We start from the raw sequence: 25,826 nt of genomic DNA, 5'->3' as shown, positions 1-25,826 counted from the left end.
TGCTTTTCTCAAAACAAAAACACTTAATTATACAGCAAAAAAGCCCTAAATGAAATCAATTTTGTCAAATATGGAACTGTATATATATTTACATTATACAATTCAACTCATAGTAGTCAGCTTCCATAGAATCTGGAATTTTATTGTGTGGTGGGAGCAAAGAATAGAAGAATGGGCAAGAGGGGAAGAAATATTGGACCCACAATAAGAAGAGTCATGACAGGGGTGGCAAGGGAGAGAAGAGAACGGCAACAGAAAGCTGTGGCCAACTCAGTCCCAGCCTCTGCAGCAAAAAACACCCCCACCCATCTCTGGCCCTCATCAAATGTTTTCAAGCTTTGCTCAACACCCATAAGAGTTAAAACATGAGATGTGAGCCAAGACCTTGCAACTGCCCTGCTGAGTGCCAAGTGCCATGCCTGTAGGATGGATGCACAGAGCAGACAGAACTGTGAGGATGGGGAAGAGGCATGCAAGTGTGGAAGAGCAAAGGAAGGGGAAGATCTCTCTTCTTACATTACTAGGTGATTTGGGTTTGAGGGGCTTTTACTGCCTGTGACAGATCAATTAGTTGGTGCAAGTACACTTCAGAGATGGCACCTCTATTTGCATTTCCCTAAGAGACTCAAAGGAGGTCGTCGTAATAATACTCCTCAAAATTTGGCTCATCCCGCTTGCTTTTGTGTGCTTTTTGCAGCTTTTCCGATTCCTTCCGCTGTATCCGTCTCCGGAAGTTGGGCATCTTTGGTTTAATGCCATAATCTGTGAAGACAGGAGCTAGTAAGAGAAGTGTGGCAATGGCAGGGCAGGAAGAGAAAAAATCACATAGGAGGATGTGGAAGCGAAGGCTCACGTGGCCCTAAGAGGGGCATATTATGGGATCCTCGAGGCAGTTAACTAGAAGGCAGGGTTGGGGAAACTGGAGGAGGGATTCACCTACTGAGCGCTGCCAGAAGCTCTGTACAAAGACTTCTGCCTGCACAATAGGGCTTTCCCCTCTCCTCCCCCACATGCACCCTGAAATTGGATCGTGAGAACCTCATGCAAGCTGAGGAGAGGGAGGGTGGCTCAATTGGCACACCAAAATGCTTGCAGTGATGCAATGATAAGAGCGGCACATGGGGTTCCTCCAGTGTTGTTAGACTCCAGCTCCCATAAGCCCCAGCCAGCATGGCCAGTGGTCAGGAATGATAGGTGCTGTGGTCTGGCAACATTTCAAGGGTACCAGGTTGCCCACCGGTGCTCTAAGGATTGACTTATTTGAACTAACAGGGCATTCTAGGGTGCTTAAGGCACATGGTTGTCATGTTTGCTAGCGAGTTTAGACTTCTTGGCTTAATAAGCAACAGAGGTGGTATTCAGAGGCGTTGTGTCAAGTCTATCAAGAGTCTTGCCTCATCCACTTCTGCCCACCGCTCCCTACAGAACCACATTCAAATTGCTTCCATTCCATACAAACTCAAATGAGGGGCTGAAATTGATAGAGGGGTGCTTTTTCTTTCTTTCTCTTGAATCCAGAAAATAGATGGTGCAGCTGGTCAAGGAAGAAAACTCAAGTGATCTGATACAGCTGGGTTTTGTTGTGGGCGGTGATTATTATATGATATAATAACAATAATAATACTTATTAGTTGCTCTCTCTTTTACAAAAAGTCAACTCAAAATTTTGTTTTTATTTATTAAATTTGTATACCATACTTCATCTGTAGATCTCAAGGAGGTTCATAGCATGAAAATACAAGATGAAAATACATAATAAAAAGAAACGAAGCAATAAAAAGCCCTCCCACAAACACATTTAAAAGGATGTTAAATCAGCCAAAGGCCTGGTTGAAGAGTAACGTTTTTGCCTGGTGCCTAAAGGTGTATAATGAGCCTCCCTGTATAATGAGCATTCCACAAATAGGGAGCCACTGCAGAAAAGGCCCCTTCTCATGTTGCCGCCCTCCGGACTTCTCGTGGAGGAGGCACACGAAGAAGGGCTTCAGATTATGATCACAAGATCTAGGTAGGTTCGTATCCCGTGCATTAAAGGAGGGAACAGTATCTAAAAATCTCCAAGTTAAAGGCCTGGCTGAATGGCAATGTTTTTGCCTGGTTCCTAAAAGTAGCCAGTGGCAGTACTAGGCAGAGCTTTCCATAATCAGGGAGCCACCACTGAAAATGACTACAGTGGTGCCTCGCAAGACGAAATTAATCCGTTCCGCGAGTCTCTTCGTCTTGCGGTTTTTTCGTCTTGCGAAGCACGGCTATTAGCGGCTTAGCGGCTATTAACGGCTTAGCGGCTATTAACGGCTTAGCGGCTTTAAGAAAAAGGAAACAAACTCGCAAGACGTTTCGTGTTGCGAAGCAAGCCCATAGGGAAATTCGTCTTGCGGAACGACTCAAAAAACGGAAAACTCTTTCGTCTAGCGAGTTTTTCGTCTTGCGAGGCATTCGTCTTGCGGGGCACCACTGTATTCTTGTGTTACCACCCACCCCACTTTCCTTGGAGAGGGCACACAGAGGACAACCCCAAACTACATGCATGATCCAGGTTGGTTCATGTTGGGGAGAAGCAGTCCTTGAGCTGCATAAGGCTTTGAATTAAGTTCAGAAACTTGGTAGCCGGAACAGTGACGCCATAATAGGTTTGAAATGCTCAGACCATCTTGCAGTGGTCAGAAATGCCTCTGCTGCAGCTTTCCCTACCAACAGATCCACAAGATGTTGGATTACGACTTCCACCAATCCCCTATGATTACTTTTGCTGGCCAGGAATAACTGGGCTGTAGTCCAATGACATCTGGGGACCAAAAATTGGGAAAGGTTTCTCTTCTAATCACCTGGAAGGGACTTTTTTTTTGAGCTTGTGCCTATATATTGACAATCCCTTTGCCCAGAGGTAAGGACTACAACTCCCATCAGCCCCAGCGAGCATAGGCAAGGGTCAGGGATGGTGGGAACAGTAGTCCATCAACATCTGGAGGGCAACACATTAGCTCTCCTTGCCCTATGCTGTTGCATAGTAGGAACTGGAAGGAATACATGCCATCCACCAGGCCAAAGTGCTGCTGCTGGAGCTCCAGGGGTGCAGAGAATTCCTCTGGGACAGACGGACTGAGCCTGCTGCAGAAGAGGACAAGGTCAGGAACTGCGATGGTTGCTGCCTAAAGCCCTGATCTTATGGACTATTAGTGCGGAGGGAGTTCCCCCCGTGGTTATTTCAAAACACCTTCCCAGCCAAATAATAATTTATAAAACAAAGCACAGAGCACTAGCCCAAATGTGCAATTAAAACAAGTGCAAGTGCCTATAATAAATCCTCCGTAGTTAAAAAACTTTCCTCCAAACCGTAACATATCCTCTTGATCAAGGAATTATAGATGTAATCAAATCACATTTTGAAAATGCAACTATTTAAAACCGTATTAACTAATTAATTTTATCTGTTTATTACATCACTTTCCATTTATAATGTCTTGTTTGAAAAGCATGTACAGACCCAAAAGATGGTGGATAACTGTGCAGTATTTATTGAAGATCTTATTTTTGTACCGCCCATGGCCCCATTTTCCCTGCCCCCCCACCCCCTTCTGCATCTTTCTTCAGGACACCAAGCAATGCAGTGATTTCAAGCATTTATAATAATCAAGGGGTTTGCATGAAAATCTAAATTCTCCAAAGAAATTTGACTTGATACAACTTTGAAGTGGTTCACTATACCAAAACAGTGATGGCCATTACACTAAAATGCAACATGAAAATCATGCTCTGATGCAGCCCAGTGCTGTTTGGTGGTTACGACTTTTAACCTTGGTAAAATTCTGTCTAATGATACTCTTTGAGGCCTCCCTTCCTTTGTTTAGTCCCCCAACAAACCCTGAAGAAGAATGAACATAAACCACATATTGCAGTTTTCTTTTCTTAGTGCCAGCAGGAGCAAAATATCCCTAGAATGTGCCTGCTGACAATTTCAATAGGAATTAGGGCATGTGAGATGGGTTGATCTACCCAGATGTTGAGCCTTTGGAATATAATCCTACTGCTAGCTGTTGTTTTATATTTGGCACGAGTTTCCTTTGAGAAGGGGTCATGCACTAAGACTTAATGGCTATCTCTGATTTAACCTGCTGCCATGATTCCTTAATAAAATGTACCTGATTCCTAAAGAAAGGCAGGCAAGTGGCTTTCATTTCAAATGACCCACTTTTCTTCACCCTCATTCCATGCCATATCTGGGTGGCAAGAGTCAGGTATACAATTCATTGTACACATTTATTTATTTTCCCCTAATGGAGAGTGCAGGACCACCAAGCAGTGATTTACCTTTGAAGACTTGGCATGGACAGCCCTCTCTCTGTGAGGAGAAGCAACAGAAGCAGGAATCCCATCTGGCCAGTCAAATCCAACAATGGGTTCCTACTCTTACTGGCTTTCAGCAATGGAACCTAAGACAGCTCCCAGTGCCTTCAATGCCATCACAAAGGGTAAAGAACACACAGCATTCTGACTCCTAGGTAATGGGCCTGGCCAATGGGGGCCAGCCTAAGAATGAAACTTGTGCAGCCCCTTCGGAAAAAGTGTCCTCTCAGGCAAAGTTGCATGCTTCTACAACACTTCTAGCTGAGCCCCATTTCAGAGAAACAAGCTTCATCCCACATGATGTGCTTTCTCATCAGGCATAGTTGATCTTATGCCCACTTTCTTCCCATGAAGTCACATTCTCTAGGAACAAGAGAAGAGCCCCAGCTTATGCGCCAGCCAGGCTTCAGGAACACAGCATCAAAGTAACTAGTGCACGCATAGGCAAACTCGGCCCTCCAGATGTTTTGGGACTACAACTCCCATTGAAGGAAGGTGAGGACAGGTGACCTCACCTAGGCCCGAAGTCACCCCCACCAAAGCAGGCTCAAAGCTTCTCAAAACTTTTCAAAATCATTTTCTCAGCAGCTAAGCATCAGAAACATTCCGCTCTGCTGTAACAAAGGTAGAGAACAGTCCATTGTTTCTCAGGCCTTTCTCATGCCTTCTGGCCTTGCTAAAGAACCACATTGCAACTTGCTTTCTGTCCGGGAACCATGCCAGAACAAGAGATTGAAACATATCTGAACACTCTGAAACCCCTTTCCTGGGAAGGGTGCCAAGAGTCCACAATAGTCCCAAGACAGCTTTCTGTACATGCTCAGGAACCTCAACATAGGGCAGGACTCCTGAGGGAGGAGAAAGGAGGAGGGAACTGGAAAGGGGTATATATGCTTGTGCACATGACTGTGAACTTTGTGCATGCTTTTTGTGATTTATCACACTTGCTCCTTCTACCAGTTCATGGATGGTAGAAATAAAAAGCCTTTTCTCCGAAACTATTCCTCGAGTGTCTGTTGACTCCCATTTCCCTTTCCCAGGCGCAATATTTTTCCCACCCGAGGGCAAAACCTCATAAGGCTACATTTCTTGGTGCAGCCTCATAAGGCTACACCATCACCCCTAGCTAACAGGACCAGCGGTCAGGGGTGATGGGAATTGTAGTCTCAAAACATCTGGAGGGCCGAGTTCGCCTATGCCTGAACAAGTGAGTTAGGCAGCTGTGCGGGTTCGACAGTAGAGCGAGGACACTGAGGCATACTACACTCCACCCTCCCACCATTTTTTTTACCTAACAAAGACCAAACTCCAAAGTGTATTAATAAACAACTGGTAGAAATACTAGCACAGATGAGGGGGCTATCAAAGGTGCTGTTCTGTATAATAGATGTGCGACTATCTGCCTGCTGAACATTATGTCCTTGGTACACTGAGCTTGTGGCTCACAGGAGACAAATTTATTCTCTTGAGAATCAGAGAAGTTGGTGGATGAAGCCTTCAGGGACATAATAGGATAATCCCACTCTTTCCAGCTTTCACAGAGAAGGGGGAATCTATCAGTTGCTTGCATTAAGGTGTCACAACAGGCATACGGTGTATGTTTGGTCCTGTTTTAAACTGCCCTGAACCATGTGGTTCAACTTATAGGGCCAATCTTCATCAGATGGAGACTAGAAACCCGATAATAACTTTCCTCTCTCACCTACCCTTTCTCTCTCACCTACCCTTTCTTTAAATTCAAATTCTCCATCTCTCTCACTTTAGTTTTTATTTATGCTTTATTTTGAAGACTGGTGAACTAGTGAAAATGGGTTTCCAATCAGTCTAGCTACTGGTCGCCGCTACAAAACTGTGGAGTAGGAAAGAAGGGTAAATTAAACAAAGGGCTCTTGCCAGTAGTGACTGCAGTAGTCTATCATTTCACCCATAAATCCCTCCAAGGACCCTCCATAAGGAGGTGACGGCACCTACCAATTACAGGGAGAAGGTAGGAAGATGGGGACGAGACCCCAGCTTCCAACAAACTTAAGAAGTTTGTGTGCCATCTGAAAACAGGACAGATTTTCCTTTATCAGCAAGCTTGCTGAAATGACTGATAGTCCTCCTCTACTAAACAAATTGTTCTAGTACATAGGAGGTCCTTTCCCTGGGATTGAGAACATTTATTTCCTATGGGTTTGGTTTTCGTTTTGCAGGAAAATTGTACTACACAGCAGAAAATGGAGGGCAGTTTCCCCCACCTGTCTGTTGCAAGGAGGCTATTGCTAGCTTTGGAAAAAGAAATCTACAAGCTGAGCACTCTCCATACTGCCTTCTGAACCTGGTGGGCCCTGGTTCATGGCAAGCCCTTCCAAGTATTCAGCCTACCACTGCAGAAACAGACGGAAGATGCTGGGAAGTGGCCTATCAGTAAATGCAGCCTTAGCAAGAAGGAAAAACAGACCGTGCCAGTAAGTAACCAAGGAGGTAGGCAGCACAAGCACTTTGCGCTCCATCTGCTGCTTTATGGGTGGAGAGAGTTGATGAAGCACTTGATTACTTGCTTCTTGGACGCCTTGCATAAGGCAACCATTCTGATTTATTTGACCCAGGCATCGGCTCAGGCCTTTATGTTTCATTTGCTGGGAACTCAGTTCTGCAGACACCAACCAATTTGCAGAGGCCTTTGGCCCTGCTTGCCAGCACCTCTGCAACTGGCACTTTGTTCAGCGAAGCCCAGCAGCACACACTAGCTGTTATCCAGACAGTCTGCAAGCTGTGGAGCTGCATATCCTCAAAGGCAGGGCAGGAAATTAAGCAGGCTGGCAGAGAAGACCAGCAGCCACAGCCCCTGGCAGACCAGGCTCCAGCCGAGCAGCATATGGACCACTGGAAATAAGCCAAGGAAAAAAGTATACCCAAGAGCATTCTTGGCTTGCTGCCTGAGCTGGCCCAAGGGGTGCTCAGTTCCCTGCCAACCACAGCACCAAACTGCATATGTTTTCACTGTGAAAGACGGGGTGGGGTGGGGAATAAGCCTGGCTGTATAGCCAGAAATGGGTTTGTGCAAAGAGCAGCAATAGCTTATTGTGAGTCTGGAAGCAGCTTTTCAGTGATGACTCTGGGTTATGTGCCAGATAATAACATTAAGAAAATGGTTTGGAGCACATATCCTCACAGGGTTAATTCCAATGATCCAATCCCACCCTTTGCATCTGAGAATGGGGTGCATGTGTGCATGTGCACAAGGGGAAACATTTCCAGGCTGGTTTGAATGCTAATCTTTGTCTCACCTCAGAAACAAAGCACTGGCAGCGTCTGCAAAACTCTCTGCCTTCCATCCCAGCTGGCCAGAAAGCAAGAGACCTTACTCCTCTTGCGGTGCACGTCCCCAATATTCAAGAGAACAGACCAAATTAGCCCAAAAGCACTGCCGACTCCCGGCTTTATTCATTCATAGCCATAGAAAATACATACCAAAAAAAAGGGTCCCCCTCCACAGCCCCCATGAGATCCAAAACCATAATTCAGAATGGAGAGAGGAGTAGCATAGGAACTTTAAGACCTACTCTTTGTAGCATTCTTAGTTCACAGGGAGATACATTAAAAAAAAAAGATGTCAGAAGAGCCCTTACTCTTCTCTCGGTAATCATTAGCATAAGCCACAGAAAGACACATGTTGTGTTGTTGCTGCTGCTGCTGCTGTTCTTTAAAGTCTCAAGGTTGCCTCCCGCTGTATAAAGTCATCCTACCACCACAAGCTTCTGCTTTTAGCCGGAGCGCCCTCTGGCTGCAATAACCTGAGCTGAGGCCAAATCAACCCCAGTTGTAGAAGTAAATTTTCTGCCAGGCTGGCAAGTAGTCCATCAGCGGCCCTGAAATGAAGAAGGGAGAAAAATGTGAAAATGAACTGGAAGACCTTAAAGCAACATGTGAGAAATTAACTTGCCAATATTTGCTTCCACAACTGCCCCTTCCCAGCCAACATCCTAAGTTCTGAAATCACAGATGGGGCATATGAAAGAAAGGATGTGGAGAGCTATTCATAGGGCAAGAAAAGAAATCCAACATTCATATATCTAAAGGAAGGACTGATATGAAATATATCTCAGGAAGGGGTCCTGTGCAGAGACCCCCTTTGTCTTGACAGAAAAGATGTTTGGAGAAGGAAAACCGACCAATAATAATAACTGCTATTCCTGTGTTGCTCAACAATCTAGATTCTGCACAGAATCCCCACTGTCAACTCCTAAAAGTTGCTATTTATTCAGACAATTTGTAAGCCATGCCTGCATCCAAAACATGTACATTTTTTAAAAGCAAGTATCAAAACAGTGAGCAGCATTCAATGTAGCACTGAGATGCTTTGGTCAGGCAAGCAGAATTGCTTACACTGAAGGAACAATCTTGTCTTCCTCCCGCCACATGCTGCTCTGATGGTTCCCTGACTGCCCCCCCACCAACACTGTACTAATAATAGGAGGAGATTTTAATGAAATATTAGCGCCCAAGCTAGATATAAACAGTGAAGGAAACAATCACCAAATATATGGAGGATTGATGTATCCTACTAAAAGAGAATATACATTTTATTCAAATGTGCACCAGCATCTTTTTAAGCTGTGGAGATACGTATGTGACAATAGTAGACAACAGCAGCAAAGCATTTTTAGTAGCCACACCTAAAGTCTTTGAAGAGACATTTCAGCTTCACAGATCCTAGTGCCAACTTTTAAAATTTGGAGATCTTCTAGCCCTGCTGCTATCCTTGAATACCCCTCATCTAAGCACGTGCCGAGTAGAAAGCCCCTTGAACTGGTTATCCCAAAACCAATGGAGGATTCTCCCTACGGTCTCCTTAACCTTGATCAGCTTCCTTTAAAAAGACCAATCACAGCAGTCAGCTACTTACGAGTGACTAAGCCAACTCCAGGGACGTAATCTGCCAGCAGGCGCAGCAGAAAGAGGATCCTGCCCCTGAAGGAACACAGAGAGAGAGAGAGAGAAAGAGAAAAAACACCTCAGATGAGCCCATGAGAATGGCTTCCTTCCCAATGGGAATGGGACTCTTGGAACGGAGCTTACAGACAAAACCTGTTTGGGTGCTGAATGCTCACAAGCCACGGGTTTCTCTTTTAGAAATCCAGAGGTCTCCTTATGGGGGTGGGGATTTTAATACGGTTGAAAAGAAGCCAGCCAGGCAGTCTTACTCAGAGTATCTATCATAGAAAGGAGATCTCAGCAGGTAGTACAGCAGCAGCAGAGTCCGACGCCTCAGCTCCACACGCTCGCGCTTGTTGAGATCTTTCATGTCACTCAGTAAACTCAAACTGCAGAAGGGAAAGCAGAGAAATCACAAGGCGCTGGATAAAAAAATCATTTTTTAAAAAACAGGAGCGCAACTAGGCCTCAAGCCTGCCTGAGAATAGTACTTGCTGACCTGAACGATATTCCTCCTAATCTAAGTGGTGAGGAATTTGACAAACACACACTCCCTCCCTCTGTTTCTCACTATCCCCTTCCCACTTTTATGTTCCAAAGTTGAGTCCTGCTGTTGAAAATGAGTTCCAGAGGTGCACCCTTGTTCAAAGGAAGCCTGGTACCATCTCTCAGAGAGCAGGGCCTGTAAGACAGAGTTGTTCCACCTGGCCTTTGGCTTGGAATCAGCCTGATCCCCTCCCCCTCTTTCCTTTTCCTTCCGTGATGGAACCCCTAATTGGGGACTTCCCTGGCTTTTTGCTTTTTTCTGGCCCACGTAGGACCAGTCTGGATAGTTGACCTTGGTGAAGATTTGACGTTTTCTCCCCACAAACAGTTTTTGATCTGGGCTTCCACTGAAATGAGGCTGCATTTTAAGTTGTATTTTAATCGATTGTTTTTATACTTGATGTTAGCCGCCCTGAGCCTGGTCTTGGCCGGGGAGGGTGGGGTATAAATAAAATTAAACAAACAAACGGGACAGGAGGACAACCCGGCAGCCTCTGCCATGAAAGATAAAGCCCTCCTTTTCCTGCCAGCTCCTCACAGCGGGGCTGCTTCTCCCCCTGAGGCTGCAGAGAGGCACACCACTAGTGGAGTAAAAACAACCAGGTAATCAATATTTTACAAAAAATTCAAGGTGAAAGAAAATGGATCCAGGATGATGAAATGCTTTTATCCCAACTGACCTTGAGATATCCAAGACTGCTGAAAGGAGCCAGGGTCTCCAAGATCTCTGTCCCCATAAGCCTACGCTCACCACTATGTGCAAGAGTTAAGGAACTGAACAGACAACAGGCAAAAAACTATAGAAGCAGAAAGACTTCCCAGCCGTCTCATGAGCCCATGGGGGCTACAGCAGCAAAAATTAAAGCAGGTTCAGAATAACAGGGGACGTTAATTGGGGCAGATCTTCAGGCCCACTGACTGAAGCAAAGCCTCCAAGAGTTTGCCCAGGAGTCAAGACCCGCTCAGCATTAAGGGCCATGATGCTCCACACTGGGGCTGCAGCTCTCTCTGGTGGCGTACAGGATACACTGCAGGGAGGATACAGTGGAGCAACGGGCGGGTAATGTAGATGGACTCAGCAACTGTTTCCTGGGCGCTCAAAGGGGTTGGCAGCTGGTCTGTCTCCATTGCTCTTCGGTTCTGCTTCTCCTCCCTTTGCTGAGGTGCTCCCCAATGTCTGGAGTGCAGGGATGGGGCTAAAATTAAAAAGGAAGAAAGAAAAAGACTCAGCTTTGCATGGGTATCATACTTTGGATGAGTAACAACAACAACAACAACAATTTATTATTTATACCCTGCCCATCTGGCTGGGTTTCCCCAGCCACTCTGGGCAGCTTCCAACAAAATATTAAAATACAATGGTCTGTTAAACATTAAAAGCTTCCCTAAACAGGGCTGCCTTCAGCCATCAGCAGAATGTCTGCATTCTCTGTACTTGTGCAACAACTTATTTAATTTGTATCCTAACCTTCCTCCCAAAGACCCCAGGGCGGCCAGCTATCAATCTGTTAAAACAATACAATTTAAAATAAAATAAAATAATTTAAACTATCTAAACCCCTTTTGTACTGGTATGTCGAAAACTGCTGCCGTTTATGGAGATGCCCTTGTGTGTCTGAGTACATGTATACATGTGCACACTTTACATTTGCGACCTGACCTAGTTCTACCGTAGGTGTAACATGGGAGACAAACGAGAAAGATACTCACTGCTATCGAGAGATCTCACAACACGGCTACAGCGCTTCCCCACATATATCCGCTCCTTCCCTATTGAGTTTACCTCCATATCTGTCAGGAGACAGGTAAATAAGACCACAGTAAGGGCAGGGGGAAAGCCCTCCTCCACTCCAGTTCTTGGTTTGTTCAGGTTAGCACATTCATTGAAACAGAACAGCAGACTCACAGGCATGAGGATACATTAAGTCCGAGGAGAAATGTGACCCTCTGCAGACTGCTGACACTAAAGAAAAGCCTGGACAGGGCACCAGAAAATGCTCTTCAAATTTTCTAACAGGGAGGAAGACTGCAAGTCCCAGGCACATCATGCCACAAGCTAAAGCCTAAAAACAGGGATAGCCAATGAGATGCCCTCTAGATGTTTTTGGGCTATAATCTCTCATCATCCCTGACCAATGGGCTATGCTGGCTGGGGCTGATGTGAGTCCAGCAACAGCTAAAGGGCCATAGGGAGTTCAACAGTCTGCGAAAGCATCTGCAAAAACCGAGATGAACATGTGGCGAAATGACAAAGATTTTCTGCTGCTCAGGTTACACAAAGCCTTCCTTTTCTCAAACCTAGTCAATCAGTTGGCTGGCATTTGGAACTTCCTTCCTGACTAAAGCCAAAGTGGTTGCAATCCACCATGCACCTGACTCACCTTTCTGCTGCAATGACTGCCTTCTGTCTAGAGGCACAATAGGAGGAGATGTCTGGATGCCAGTTTTGTACCACAGCAAGAGCAGGAGGCGCAAGATGGCCCTGTGGGTTAAAGCAAATCAAGGGCTATAAATGCCAGGCGCACACTAGACGCTTCACTGCCAAGGCAGTAGAAAGATACAGCTCTCCGATTTGCCATCACAGGACCATTCATGCAACCTTGCATTTGCAACCCTGTTCAGTGATATGTGTACAGTGAGGTTCCCGTCAGGTTGCTGCTGTTACCAGAAGTTCCAGCTACAATCACTGGAGGAGAAGGAAGAGTTAAGACAGCAATCAAGTGAGGGATGCAGCTGGGGAACTGTAACTGAAGGAAACTCAAAGGCATACAGCTCCTTGGGCAGGCCCAGTTGGAACAAGGTGCTATCTGAGTACAATGACCCAATCCAGTCCCATGATGGAACACTGCAACTAGGGAACATTGTAAAACTAGAACAGTGCTCTCAGTGTCATGCAGGAAGTGCCCAACCTAGAGTACAGTGGTACCTCTGGTTACGAACCTAATTCGTTCCAGAGGTCCATTCTTATCCTGAGGCGCGCTTTCGCTAATGGGGCCTCCCCGCTGCCCATGTGCCAAAGGTGCACGATTTCTGTTTACATTCTGGGGCAAAGTTCACAACCAGGAGCAGCTACTTCTGGGTTAGCGGAGCTCGTAACCTGAAGCGTTCGTAACCAGAGGTACCACTTTATTGTGGCACATTAACCCTAACAATCAAGGTTCCAAAAAGGGTCTCTTTCCCCCGCCTCCCACCAAAGGATTCACATTTTCATCCTTGGGATTCACAAGGTGCAATAGTTCCTCTCCATTGAACACTCACTTGGCCAGCTGGATGAGGACAATGATGGCCCACCGGCCAGTCTCACCCCACACCTTGGCAGCCCCCATCTCGGCAAAGACCTCCACGCATTCGATGACACTCAGCCATGTCAGCAGTTTCTGCTGGGGAAGTGCCTGCAAAGCAAGAGGCAAGTGAGAGACAACATGATGCGACCAGCTTCAAGGCATAGCCAAAGCTGTAGCAAGGTGACTCTGCGGGGGCTGAGAGGAGGAATGGATCAAGAGTCCCTCATACAAAGGAAAGTAAGGGAACCAGCTGGATTCCAGTGGCCCTACCAGCTTTAAATACCCTCGCACAGGCTCATCAATCACACAACAACAAAGATCTGTGTGCCACAGTTGTGTTTGCCTGCAGGTAGAGAGGTTAGCCGAACTCAAGCTTTCCTGACAAATAAGTTAGCAAAAAGTCTCTTGGGACACATGGTGGGGGTAAGTAACAGAGGATGGCTACCTTTCTCATTCCCTGCTTACAGATCTCTGCTGGGAAGTCACTGTTTTACAACATTGGATCAAATCAGCCTTCACCAACCTGGGGCATGTCATGTGCTGACTAGGGCTGGTGCAAAACATCTGGTCCAAAACATCTGGAGAGCCTCAGCTTGGCAAAGGCTGGATTAGCGGGATCTTTAATCAGCAACATATTTCTCATGACCATAAGAAGCAGAACAGTAAGAGCCATTTATGTTGGGAGAAGAGTCCTGCATTCAGTGGTAATAATGCCTTTCTGCAAACTGCCTACATTTACTTAGGCTGCAATCTTAAAGAAGACTAGGGAGTAAGCTCTCTTGAACACAGCAGAACCCGTGATGTGGATTTTTCAAAAAATTTCAAGATGGGAAAAACATATACAAATTAATGTAATTTGCATAAAAAATAGTTGGCACTTTTCTCATGCCCTAGAGAGCGATCTAATTTAACGTGTTTATTCTACTTGTGCTTAGTAAACAAAACACATTGAAACTGCCAAGTTTGCCTTATACTGTATTTGTAATTGGCATCCATTTAATCATTAATAATGAGTTTATGAAAATAGAAAGCTTTCCACAGAAAAATGAAGGACTGGAAAAAAATTCCATCCCACAATACTGAGCGGGACTGCTTGGTGAGTCAAAATGCTCAGGACTGCACAACTGAGCTACACAAATTCTTATAATCACAGGGGTATAAATAATAAAATTATTATCATCATCATCATCATCATCATTTATTTTGTCGGTCCCCTGATGACTGAGCAACCTGCTCCCTTTGTCTCCAAACCTTCAATGCTACCCCATGTCCTCAAACTCTCCTTTAAACTCAGCAGGGCCTGATGCTTTCTGTTCTACCACCACAACTGAAATGGAAGAAGATCCTAAAGAATATATTGATTTCAGTGAAAGATCAATTGGGCTCCTTCACCCGCACCCCCACCCCAGTCCTCAAAGGGAATTACATAGAGGCCAGAGTTCATGGGGTGCACACCAGGTAAAGAAAGAGTTGGATTTTGAATGGCTCAGGAAACTGGTGTCACTCACAGTATAAGCCAGCAGTATTCCTGGAGGCCACTGTAACTTTCATCAACCTTCCAGAATGTTGTGGCGCAAGCAGACAAGGGCTGGCAGATGCCCAAGATTCAACCAGATAGCAGCAACTTCAGAATCTATTGCCAACAGGATAAAATCCAGGCGCAACATTCTAGTCCTTGGCATGGGAGACAGGGATTGTACCCCACCTGCCTCTTCTCTTGCATAGAAAAGATTCTTACCACAGAAAGAGGGGGCTGCAGCTCTTTCCGAAGGATCCAGTCATTCAACAGCACCAGCAAATTGGAGGCAGAATAAACTGAGAAAGGAAAAGGTAGAAAAGGCACAGGAAGAATTACTGCTTATAACCAGGAAAAGAAAAAGGCCACTGATTAGAAGAGGACACCGATTTAATCAAACAACCTTTTTTTTGAAGGAGAGGCATCATGAAGGTAAAGTGAGCATTGCCGTCTCTGGGCAGGTCTTCACAATTATGCAACTTTCTCAGTTGCACATAGGTAGCCAAGTGCCTTGGCTCTCTTCCATAATCTGGTGCAATGAGTGTGTGTGGTAAACAGGTCCATTCATTCTTGCCCTTGGCATGATGCTATCAGATGGTATATCTTTATCACCATAAATGCTATTTCAGAATGGATGTTTGCTTATAGTCTTCATAATACCTTTGACCTGAGCTAGGCTGCTAGCACCTGGCAAATATTCTGGCCTTACTGAAGTAGGATGGCTGTTGCAAGAAAGAATGAGCAGAAGCAAATCAGATACAAAACAGACAGTAATTTGCTTGTTTTTAATTAGATATAAATGGCTTAGACATACAGGATCTGAACATCAATTTAATGGAGTGAAACTAGCCATTTGCTGGCAGTTGCCTAGGGCATCAGAAAACATTCACCATTACCATTTATTTATTTAATGTATTTATACACTGACTTGAGAGTGAACTGAAACCCAACAAGATGAAAGCACTGTTGGTAGGCAGTTATTGTGTCTGGAAGTTGCAGAGAAAACCTCTTCTAGATGAAGTCACAGAGATGATTGGTAGTTTGTGAGTACTCCTTGTTCCAACTGCTTGAGCCCCAGAGTTCTGGATGAGTCACCAAGTGTCCCCCTTCCTGGATTAGGATAGCTTGGGCACAGTGAACTCAAGAACAAATTGTTGTAATGCACTCTACTTGGGGATCCCATTGAAAATGGCCTGAAAATTGCAGCGTGTGCAGAATGTCACCACTGGATTATTGAACATTACAGCAAGGTGAGATTATATCTAGCCTTCAGGAACTATGCTGGCTGCCTCTGGTACCACACCAAATTTGTAATGTTAGCCTGTAAGGCCCTAGATGACTTAAGACCAAAATACTTAAAGGACCACCTCCTCTTTTTGAGTTTAGAGGTTCTATATTGTACACTGTCCTGAAATCCTCCTGGATGAAGAGCAGTCTAGAAAAACTATTAACTAACTCTTTCAAGATGGCTTACATTAAAACACAAAATTACAATAAAATAAGGATGAATTACTGGGAAACTAGTACCGTAACTAATAAATGTCCACCGAGCATTACTAAAATGTCATCAAAACCAGTAGCAAGAACGGTATGATAATTTTTTTAACCCTCAAGTGAAAAAAGTGAGCCTTCAGATCACTCTGAAAGGTCTATAGTGTGGCAGTCTAATGGAGCAATGAATTTTAAACCCTGGGGTCGCTACAGTGAACACCCTCTGCCTCATAACTGTGTGTGTGCCTCCCTGCCCACATTATTATCATTTCCCTTTGGGTCAATAGGCTTTCATAAGAAAAAGGTTTTTTTTTTCCCCAGTCCAAGCTCATTTACTCTGCACCAAAACTTTCAGCAACCACTGGGAAATCTTGGCTATGCATTAAATCTTTCTCCTTAAGACAAGGCCTCCTTCAGGTCATCTTCTCCCAACAAAGCATGACATTATTTGCAAAACATAGCATAGGTCTGGGACCCCACAGCCAATCTCCAGCTCTACTTACCCAGCTCAGACAGTTCATGAGAGTCAGAAAACCGACCTGGAAAATAAGCATAAGGAAGACATGAGCCAATATTCCACACTCTTTTGAAAACAGTCCAAACAGGTCTTCTGAGGGAAAGGCTTTGATGCAATTCTTACACAAATATGCTACCCTGTTGCTCAATCAGCCTGGAGGTTAAAATTTCCCACAGAAGCCTACATCTACTCTGCATCTTCTTAACCAATACAGAGCTGCACTGCAGTTTCATCAACAAGAGGAGACACGTCCTATAGGTAAATGACAGATGGCAATTCTCCAATTTGAGTCTTTTTGCCATAGCATTGTAGGAATGTAATCCCAGATTTTCCTTTATATTTGACAGACACTGGGGCCACTGTAAATTATGGTTTAAACAATATAGTCATAATTAGGTTAAAAATATTGTTTTTTTCTGATGAACAATGAGCAAATTATTTTATTTTTGTTTCAGATGTTCTCTTGACCAGGTATACTGCAACTTATAGTCAGGTGATGGTTATCATTTGGTTCCATCACCACCCTAACTGATAAAATATGGAAGCATGGAACCAGAGGACTGGTCCACTTGTGGAGTGGGAAATGGTGCAAAAATAGGAAGCAGATGGTAGGAACAACAGTTGTCACAACAGAGAGGCTCTCCAAGCATCTGAACTGGGATAAGTATTGGGAACTTTAACTTATTTATATATTATCCAATGAGGCAGCCAAGTTTGCAGATGATAGCAAATTATTCAAGTGTGGTGAAAAGTCAAACAGACTATGAAAAACTCCAAAATGATTTGTCCACAACAGAAAACAAAATGGCAAAGGAAATGCAGCGCAAATAGTTATAAAGTGATAGACACTGAGGCAATATGGGATCTGAGCTGCCTATGTCTACCTAACAAAGGTACCTTGGGATTTTGCTACTGTGTCAACATAAGTGAAAAATTAAGATATTTTTTTTTTTGTTTGGGATTAATAGGTTTAACAGAAAATGTTAAGGTATTATAACGACTTTATACAAACAAATAGTGCTTTCACTTCAGGAACACTGTTCTTTGTATCCAGACTTAAGAAGGGCATGGCAGAGGGGCAACCAAAAATATTAAAGTGTTGGAATACCTTCCCTTCAAGTATAAGTCAAAGTATTTGAAGTTTTTAGTCTAGAAAAAAGGCAACTAAAGCTTATCAAATGATAAATAGTACACAGAGAGGAGATACTTCCCCACCCCATCTCATAATGCAAGGAGGTAGAGGCCAGGCAGTGAAACTGATTGGTAGTAAATTCAGGGCAAAGGAGAGTAGTTTTTCCACACGATACACTATTAACTAATGAAATTTACTTTCCCAAGATGTGGTGATAAGCCACTGGCTGATCAGTTATTGATTTAAAGCACTTTCACTGTACTCTTTGACCAAAAGAGATAAATAACATGCAAGACAACTCCTGCCTGCAAGCTTGCAACAGAAAAGGCAGGACACAAAAGAGGGGGGGGGGGAGGAGTGGGCGTGAAGGGCTTCCTTCCAGGGAATGAATTTGCCTGGTCACCACTGGAAACAAAATAATGGACCAGATGGACTCTGGGCTTGATCTAGCAGAGCTCTTACGGATTGGAAAGTAACTGCCCTGCAATTACTCAAGGTTGCAACAGAAGTCACCAACAAGGGTGAAGAGATCAGAGCTCTCTTGATGCATCGAGTGTGACCTGGGCGCTTTCAAACAGGAGGTTATCAAACCGGTGACTGAAACCGGCAGCAGGCACTGAAACAGGCAGGTCACCCAAACGGTAAGTGGCAGAGGGCTGCCTGAAGAACACAATTTTAAAAATTAGGGTACAGTACTCTTAACAAGATGCAAAGTAAAGGGATTCATTCGAGCAGATCTCCCTCCAAATCCGAGTCCAAAGGTCTGGAGGATTTGGAGAAGGGATACCCACACCCACACACACCCCAGTCATTTATTTCCTCTCTCGCTTGGGGCTGCCACCTTCCGACCTGGCACAACTCCCGCTCCTCTAACAGCTGCTGGGGAAAACTTCACCTGCCGGACTTCTGCCGGCCGCGCAGCTCTGAAGCCGCGCCCACAGCATCTTCTGCCGGGGGGTGGGGGGAGGTAAATGGCAAACCTTTCCCCGCGGCGACTCTGCGTTGGAGAAAGGGAGCTGGGATTCCTCAACGCCCCCCCCCCCGCCGGCTTCGGTCTCCCCGGCTCGCCCCCCGCCTACCTGGCAACAGGTAAGAGAGGCCGCGCACGGTGCTCTCCAGCTGAGCCGTGGCCGCCGGGTGTCGCTTCACGTAGTCCTGGTAGCGGCCGCACAGGTGCCGCAACCTCCCTAGCGGCCCCTGCGCGGATCCTGCCATGGCGGATCCAGAGACGGGTGCGCGCCTGCGTGCGTGCGTGTCCCCGCAGCACAGCCGCCCCCCACTCCCCGCCTTTCCCCGCAGCAGCCGGCGACCCACGAACCCGCTCCGAGAACGCCTGACTAAGCACGCATGCGCGCGCGCTTCCGGGTCGGACTTTGCTTTTTTGGAGACACGCCTCCTCCGTCTCCCGACTCTCTGCTCTTTTATTTCTCCCCCCGCCCCCACACTTGCTCCGCGCCTGCGCAGCTCCTGACCCTGCGATGGCGAGAGAAACGAACCAATCGAGCGCCGAGCGAAAGAACCGGGGTGGTGGGGAGGCGAGTAAGTCGAGCGAGGAGCGGCTCGGAGGAGCAGGTGCCGGCTTGGAGGAGGAGGAGAGTTGGAAGGAAGGGTTGGACTGGAGAGCGAGGCGAGGAGGGCGCGAGCGCGGCTCGGTCAGGCTGCGCGCATCTTGCGTGGTGGAGAAGCGGGCGCGCATTACCACAGGCGCAGAGGGTTGAGGAGGCATCCCTTCCCTTCAGGGAGAGACCCCTCGCGAGCAGCTCAGCGCGGGCAGGTGCTCAGCGCTCCCTTGCCAGGAGAGGCTGCCTTGGCTGCGCCTTGCAGGTGCGTCGTGAAGACGGTGCCCGCCGTCAGCGGGTCCCTCTTTTTAGGGAAATATGAGTTGTGTGGGAAAACTGCATGAATCTGGGCAAGGGGACGACGAGCTGCTGCTGGCGGCAGGTGCGTTGCCCGCCCGGCGCCTCCCCTTTGTCCCGCTTTATTGCTTGGCGGAGGCAACGGCAGCAGGTGGCCGACGGCACAGCACCTGGGATGTGGGGCAGCAGCCTTCGGGGCGCGCGGTCTGAACGGGGAGCTGGGAAAGTGAGGAGGCTGGAAAAAGAACAGCCCTCCCCCCCCCCCGGAGGCACCCTCCTCTCCCTGAAATACACGGCCCGTCACCGCCACCGTAATAATTTTTAAAGCTCCCAAAGGGGCGCCTTCCGTTTCCTCGAGTTATTTTAGCGCCCTAGAGCGCTCGGCTCGCCTTTTGGCCGCCCCATGTGTGAAATCAGAAGTAATAATAACTCGAGCTGTAGTAAGAGTTCTTTGCTAGCAGTAGTAAAAGTTCCTTTGCTTGTTGGTCCTTCTGCAGAACTGCTAAGCCTGAAATTATCTCCCTTCTGCTAATTACACCTTCTTCATCATTTAGCGATAGATGTGCGGGGCTGCGATCCGAAGCATGCTTTCTTCCAAGTAAATGTGATGGTCTTGCTCCCAAGTTAATACGACCCGGGCCAAACTATATCGAGTCTTTCCCTGCAGTGGTAAATTTCTAATTCGAGATGTGTGAGAGCTCTGACCTGTTTGGAAGCTCTGCTGCCTAATTAATATTTGGGTGAATATGTGGTTAATTGGTGGCAATGAAGGAAATGTATTCTCCATATCCTCAGAGAAGGTCATCTTCATATATTTTTATAGCTCACCTATTCAGAGGCTAAGCAGCCCCATGAGCCTGAGAGGCCACGATTCTAGGGAGCTTTTGTAACTGACATGAAATTTGAACCTGTGCAAGGTGAGCCCTGTGCATGCTTTGGGTGGAAAAGGGGCATGATCCTCCAAAGAATGCATAGGGGAAATGGCCTTAAGATACTCCTGTGTCTTCTTCGAACTTTTGGTAGGTTAGGGTAATTCTTTTCAATGGGACCTATCTCTCATTTTATTCCTACAACAATGTCTAGATTTGTGAGATAGTGGATGGTTCTAGTATGGCACTCTAATCACTGCACCATATTGCCACTTCGGTCATAATATATAATGTTTAATATATTGGCTAACCATGGATAAGGGGCAAATCATATCTGAGAGATATACCGTATTTTTCGCTCTATAAGACGCACCAGACCACAAGACGCACCTAGTTTTTGGAGGAGGAAAGCAAGAAAAAAAATATTCTGAATCTCAGAAGCCAGAACAGCAAGAGGGATCACTGCACAGTGAAAGCAGCAATCCCTCTTGCTGTTCTGGCTTGTGGGATAGCTGCGCAGCCTGCATTCGCTCCATAAGACGCACACACATTTCCCCTTACTTTTTAAGAGGGAAAAAGTGAGTCTTATAGAGCAAAAAATACGGTATATAGCAAGCATGAGCTTTCTGAGCAAAAACCTCTGTCATGCAGCTAGTGAACTATTGTTAATCTCTTTTTTACATTCTGTGCTGCCATTTGGCCCTCAATAGTTTCCCAAGGTCCTCAACAATGCGATACAAATTGCAGTTAAAACACTAAAACAGCAGCATAAGAAAAATTAACCCCCTCTTCAGATTTTTTTTTAGTGGTTGTCAAGCCAACAAGTAGGTTCTTGACTTTGAAAGCTAATATTACAATAAATGGGAAGATTTTAAATCTTTGACTTGTTGCAGCTTGGTATTTGTGTATTTTATTTACTTTTATGCTGCCAATAAGCCTTTGTTTCCCCTTCATACACGGAGAGTGTCTGATGTAAGTACTTGTGCAGCCCAGTGCTGTGCCTGTAAGTCCTTTTGGGTTCAGTGAGACTCCCAATTACATAGGCATGGGATTGTGTTAGGCTTAATGTTCAAGTGCCTCAGAACTATTATCTTTATAAATCAAGCTGATGGTTTAAGAATTTCAGTCATAACACATACATTGGTTGCAGGGATGATTGTATGGGAGCGGGTGATGCTGTGGTCTAAACCACTGAGCCTCTTGGGTTTGCTGATCAGAAGGTTAGCGGTTCAAATCCCTGCGACAGGGTGAGCTCCCATTGCTCTGTCCCAGGTTCTGCCAACTTAGCAGTTTGAAAGCACACCAGTGCAAGTAGATAAATAGGTACCACTGCGGCAGGAAGGGTAACGGCGTTTCCGTGTGCTCTGGTTTCCGTCATGGTGTTCCATTGTGCCAGAAGCGGTTTAGTCATGCTGGCCACCTGTCTGTGGACAAACGCTGGCTCCCTCGGCCTGAAAGCGAGATGAGCACCACAACCCCATAGTCGCCTTTGACTGGCCTTAAGCGTCCAGGGGTCCTTTACCTTTACATGATGCATGATTCAGTAAATAAAGTAAAAAACACAAGGCACCTTTACTCATAATCTTGAAAGCCTACCATATTGTCATGAACATAGTTTTGACAGAAATTTGCTGTGGCAATTTCAGAAGTACCTACTCGTTTCCTGTTAGGGTTGGACAGCCCTGTGAGCCAGATGGTTATTCCCAATTTACAGATAGACAACTTTTCCAAAGCCATCTAGTGAGCCTATATACTGAAGTAGAAACAGATTCTTATTCCCTTGCTAATTCTGGTAGCAATCATATGTTGGTGGAGGTTGGGAAAGAAAATCTGCTTGATGCTTCCAATAGAGGTAGCCTTGGTGTGAATCCTATCTACTGCTGTTTAGCATCCTGAGGGAATTGAGCTGGTATGTGGCATTGTCTGGTGGGAGTGTATTCACATGCTGCTTATTGTCATGGTGCTTTGATTCCATCCTTTTGTCAACTGCAGCAAGGGGCCAATACAGTAAATATATGAATAACTGGACTCCAGATCCCTTTCTTTCTCTTTCTCTTTCTCTTTTTCTCTTTCTCCAAAGGGTGCCTTTGCAGGGCAGACAAAAAAGGTTGGTTGGCTGGTTAGTAACATTCTTTGCACTTGGGGAGGGGGATGCAGTATTACTGTTGTTGACACTTGCCAGATGTTCTCCCCAAATCCTGGCAAAAGGCTTTAGGCTGCAAACCCAGGCATACTTACCTGGGAAGAAGCTCCTCTGATTGTATTTGGTTTTTAAGGGTTGAATGAAGGATGGGGTAGGCATATAAGCCTTACTGCCAGCTCTGCCTATTCCCATTAGCAAAGGATTTAGAAGAGCTTTGTTCTCCAGTACAGTTGATGTTCCAGTAGTGCTAAACATACTTATGAAAAGTTTAGGAGTGCAGCTCACCCGCCACCACCCACAACTGTGTCCCGGTTTCTTAATGCTGGAGTAAGGTAATGCAAAGTAGGAGCCAGTAGATGCAGGCAAGCTTATGTGTGCATGAAAGTTTAATTAGTTGAACATACTTCTGCTGGGGGGGAGGGGCAAGAGGTGTGGGGAAGGGAAAAAATATGCTGTTTGCTAGGAGGGAAAGAAGCCGAAGGGAGTGATTGGGTCGGAGGGGGGGGGGACTGGAGGCCTGAAGGGGTATGCAGTTGATCACAGATAATTAATGGCAAAGGTCAGCAGGGAGTTTGGCCACCTGACCTCCACATGGCATAACCAGTTGCCCAGAGAAGGGAGAGAAGAAGCTAAATGTGATTCATGTTGGGATTTGCTGGCAGAGTTTGAAATATTGCTCCTTGAATTTTGTTGCTGTGCTTTGTGACAGAGTGGAGGGAGAGTGAAGGACCTTTGTACTTGAGCTGCTATATTTCAAAAAGTGAAAATTCGAACAGAAAAGTTGTTGAACTTTTCTTTTGCAAAATCTCAAAGAAATGAGCTATTTCTGAGGGAAACCTGCAAAAACAACACTGCTGACACTGGACACTGCTTGCGGCTGCAGTATTCCGGATATGCCCTGGAAATTCCAGACGTATGGCAACCCTAATTCACAGTCCTCTGCCATGTGCATATACCTACAAGCCATCTTTTCAATACCAAAGCTACAGTCATTCCACTTAGTAAAATATAAAGCCTAAGTATCAGCATTGGCTTGGGTATCCCCCCCCCCCTTTTTTTTTTTTGCTTTCATATCCTACGAATATTATCCATTCAGGTTGCAAATATGGTGTGAGTCCCACAGTGATTTTAAAAATGCATGCAGCACCTCCCAATTTTGATAATATATTTAACAGGATTTGTATACCGCTTGATTGCAGGAAAATCTCTAAGCGGTTTACAGAAATATATACTAAAACCTGATCTCAGTGCATCTGCCTGTGTCAACCAGAAGGTTGGTGGTTCAAACCCACCCTGAGATGGTTGTGGGCAGGATTCCTGCACTGAAGGGGATTGACCCCTGGGGTCACTTCCAACACTACAGTTCTATGATGCCATCTTAAAATTATTGATTAAAAACAGTTAAAAAGAGGTATCTTAAGATTATTAAAGTAAATGCTGCCACACTAAAATACTGATTTCTTATAAGCGAGTATTATGTAGTACCAGTTTCACAAACTGAAGTGGTTGAGTGGGGTAAGGCAAGTAAAAAGGTCCTAACTACTAAGTGTTTTCCAGATCAAGCACAAGGGAAGCCCCACATAGAGTGCACTGCAGTAATCCAAACTTGAAGTCACCAGTGCCTGAACTACTGTGGTCAGGTTCTCTGATCCAGGAATGAATGTGGCTGTCACAAGGTTACAACTGGTAAAAGGGACTTCTAGCCACTGAGGCTACCCTGGGCCTCCAGTGACAGAGCTGGATCAAGAAACACCCCCCAACTGAAAACTGTTCCTTTGGGGACAGTGCAAAACTGTCCAGGGCAAGCAGTTGACCAATTTCTTGGATGCAGGAGCCACTCACCCATAGTGCCTCTGTCTTGCCAGAATTAAAGCTAAGCTTATTTTCCTTCCTCCATCTCACCACTCCACCCAGGCCCCCAGCCCAGGGCCCACACAGCTTCATTCAGATGTTACAGAGAAATGAAACTGAGTGTAGTTAGCATTCTGATAGCATCTTGCTCCCAATGATCACCCCCAGAGGCTTCGTGTAGCATTAAATAGCTCTGGAGATAGAATAGTGCTCTGCAGCACCCCATAGCGTAACCACCAGGGGGCTGAAAAGCACTCTTCCAGTGCTGTACCCTCTTGATTCAGTCTCTTGGCTTGCGAGATCAAGAAGCAGGAACAAGGTTGCGCTCTCCTTGTTCCCCTCTCTGTGAAGGTCATCCATCATGTCAGCCGTGGTCAACTCAGTCCCATGGCCTGGCCTGAATGCAGATTGGAGTGGAACTAAATAATCTGTGATAATGAGGGCATTGAGTGTGGATAAATATGGAAAATGCATTCAGTGCTTCTGATCCCTATGAACCACATTTCTGCTTTTGCACTTTAAGTTTAATGAATGAACAGAATGAACAGTGTCCCTGACTTCAGTTACACTCTGTTCTTCCATTAATTTTTTTCTGGAAACATAGGACTTAAAGCCAGTATAACCTTAAAATGTTATCTGAACTTGGCAGAAGATGAAAGGCATAAGGCGCAGCTTTTTAGAGACTCTCTTTGTTTGCTGGAGCTGGAAAATATTCCAGCGGGGCCTGCAGAGAACTCTAAAAGCAGAGAGCAGAGGAAGTAGAGAAGCAGCCTCCTTACTAGTCTTATTAATGCTTTAATTGAAATATGTTCTTGGGAGTGTTGAGGCTGCAAAGGACTGTAAATTCCGGTCTCTTTGCTTTTGGCACCTGTTCTGGGGTATATTTTCTTAGCATTTGGAGTTAAATGCCGGCAGAATCTGAACTGAAGCAGAATCCTTGTTGGAGAAGCACACTTTCCCTGGATGTAATCACGTGGAGACGCTGGGTTTAAGAAAACAAAGTGAATATTTATTACTGGAAATACGTGTCAATAGCCAAATAGAATGGGAATCTTTCCTAAGGTTGAGATGTGATGAGCCATGCTTGCTCTTCCGTCTCAAGAGAAGAGAGATCCAAAATATGTCTGCTGGGAAGATATGTCAAGAGGAAAGCATGAAGAAGAAAAGGAGGGAATAAGAAGTAAGGTCAGCAACTGACTAGGGCTGCCATGTGTCCTCTTTTTCCAGGACATGTCCTCTTTTTCAGAGATAAAAATGCTGTCCGGGTGGATTTTTTAAATTTGCCAAAATGTCTCTGGCTATACCTTCTGGATGAGATACAGATACAACTGGTGGTTAAAGACTTGCTTTCCTCTTC

The 25,826-nt window shown here is 45.6% G+C and overlaps 3 protein-coding genes across 7 annotated transcripts in view; 1 reads left to right on the top strand and 2 right to left on the bottom strand.

Moving 5' to 3' along the window:
• Positions 1-116: 116 nt before the first annotated feature.
• On the bottom strand, positions 117-4,501 carry FREY1 (Frey regulator of sperm-oocyte fusion 1). The gene is made up of 3 exons (XM_081002426.1): positions 4,309-4,501; positions 3,032-3,105; positions 117-762 (listed from the first exon to the last, which is right to left on the bottom strand). Exons 1-3 carry the CDS (start codon positions 4,371-4,373, stop codon positions 626-628), a joined length of 276 nt encoding a protein of 91 aa, XP_080858552.1. The 5' UTR covers positions 4,374-4,501; the 3' UTR covers positions 117-625.
• A 3,238-nt stretch (positions 4,502-7,739) lies between these two features.
• On the bottom strand, positions 7,740-19,061 carry PEX16 (peroxisomal biogenesis factor 16). Its single transcript, XM_081002193.1, has 11 exons — positions 18,830-19,061; positions 16,605-16,640; positions 14,833-14,909; positions 13,069-13,202; positions 12,192-12,292; positions 11,521-11,601; positions 10,854-11,006; positions 10,491-10,563; positions 9,534-9,653; positions 9,236-9,300; positions 7,740-8,198 (listed from the first exon to the last, which is right to left on the bottom strand). Exons 1-11 carry the CDS (start codon positions 18,963-18,965, stop codon positions 8,140-8,142), a joined length of 1,035 nt encoding a protein of 344 aa, XP_080858319.1. The 5' UTR covers positions 18,966-19,061; the 3' UTR covers positions 7,740-8,139.
• Positions 19,062-19,344: 283 nt separating this feature from the next.
• Positions 19,345-25,826, top strand: part of LARGE2 (LARGE xylosyl- and glucuronyltransferase 2) — a 46,507-nt gene continuing 40,025 nt past the window's right edge. For 4 of the 5 annotated variants that reach the window (XM_081001626.1, XM_081001623.1, XM_081001619.1 and 1 more), the window contains exon 1: positions 19,345-19,574. The gene's annotated coding sequence lies outside the window, so the exon portion shown is untranslated. The remainder of the gene's footprint in view (positions 19,575-25,826) is intronic. The other variant, XM_081001627.1, reaches the window with a different exon arrangement.

This window comes from Podarcis pityusensis (genome assembly GCF_964106645.2).
Source record: "Podarcis pityusensis genome assembly, chromosome: 1".
Classification (NCBI taxonomy): Eukaryota; Metazoa; Chordata; class Lepidosauria; order Squamata; family Lacertidae; genus Podarcis; species Podarcis pityusensis.
The sequence above is the reverse complement of the archived record's forward strand: the minus strand, read 5'-3'. Positions and strand labels throughout refer to the sequence as shown.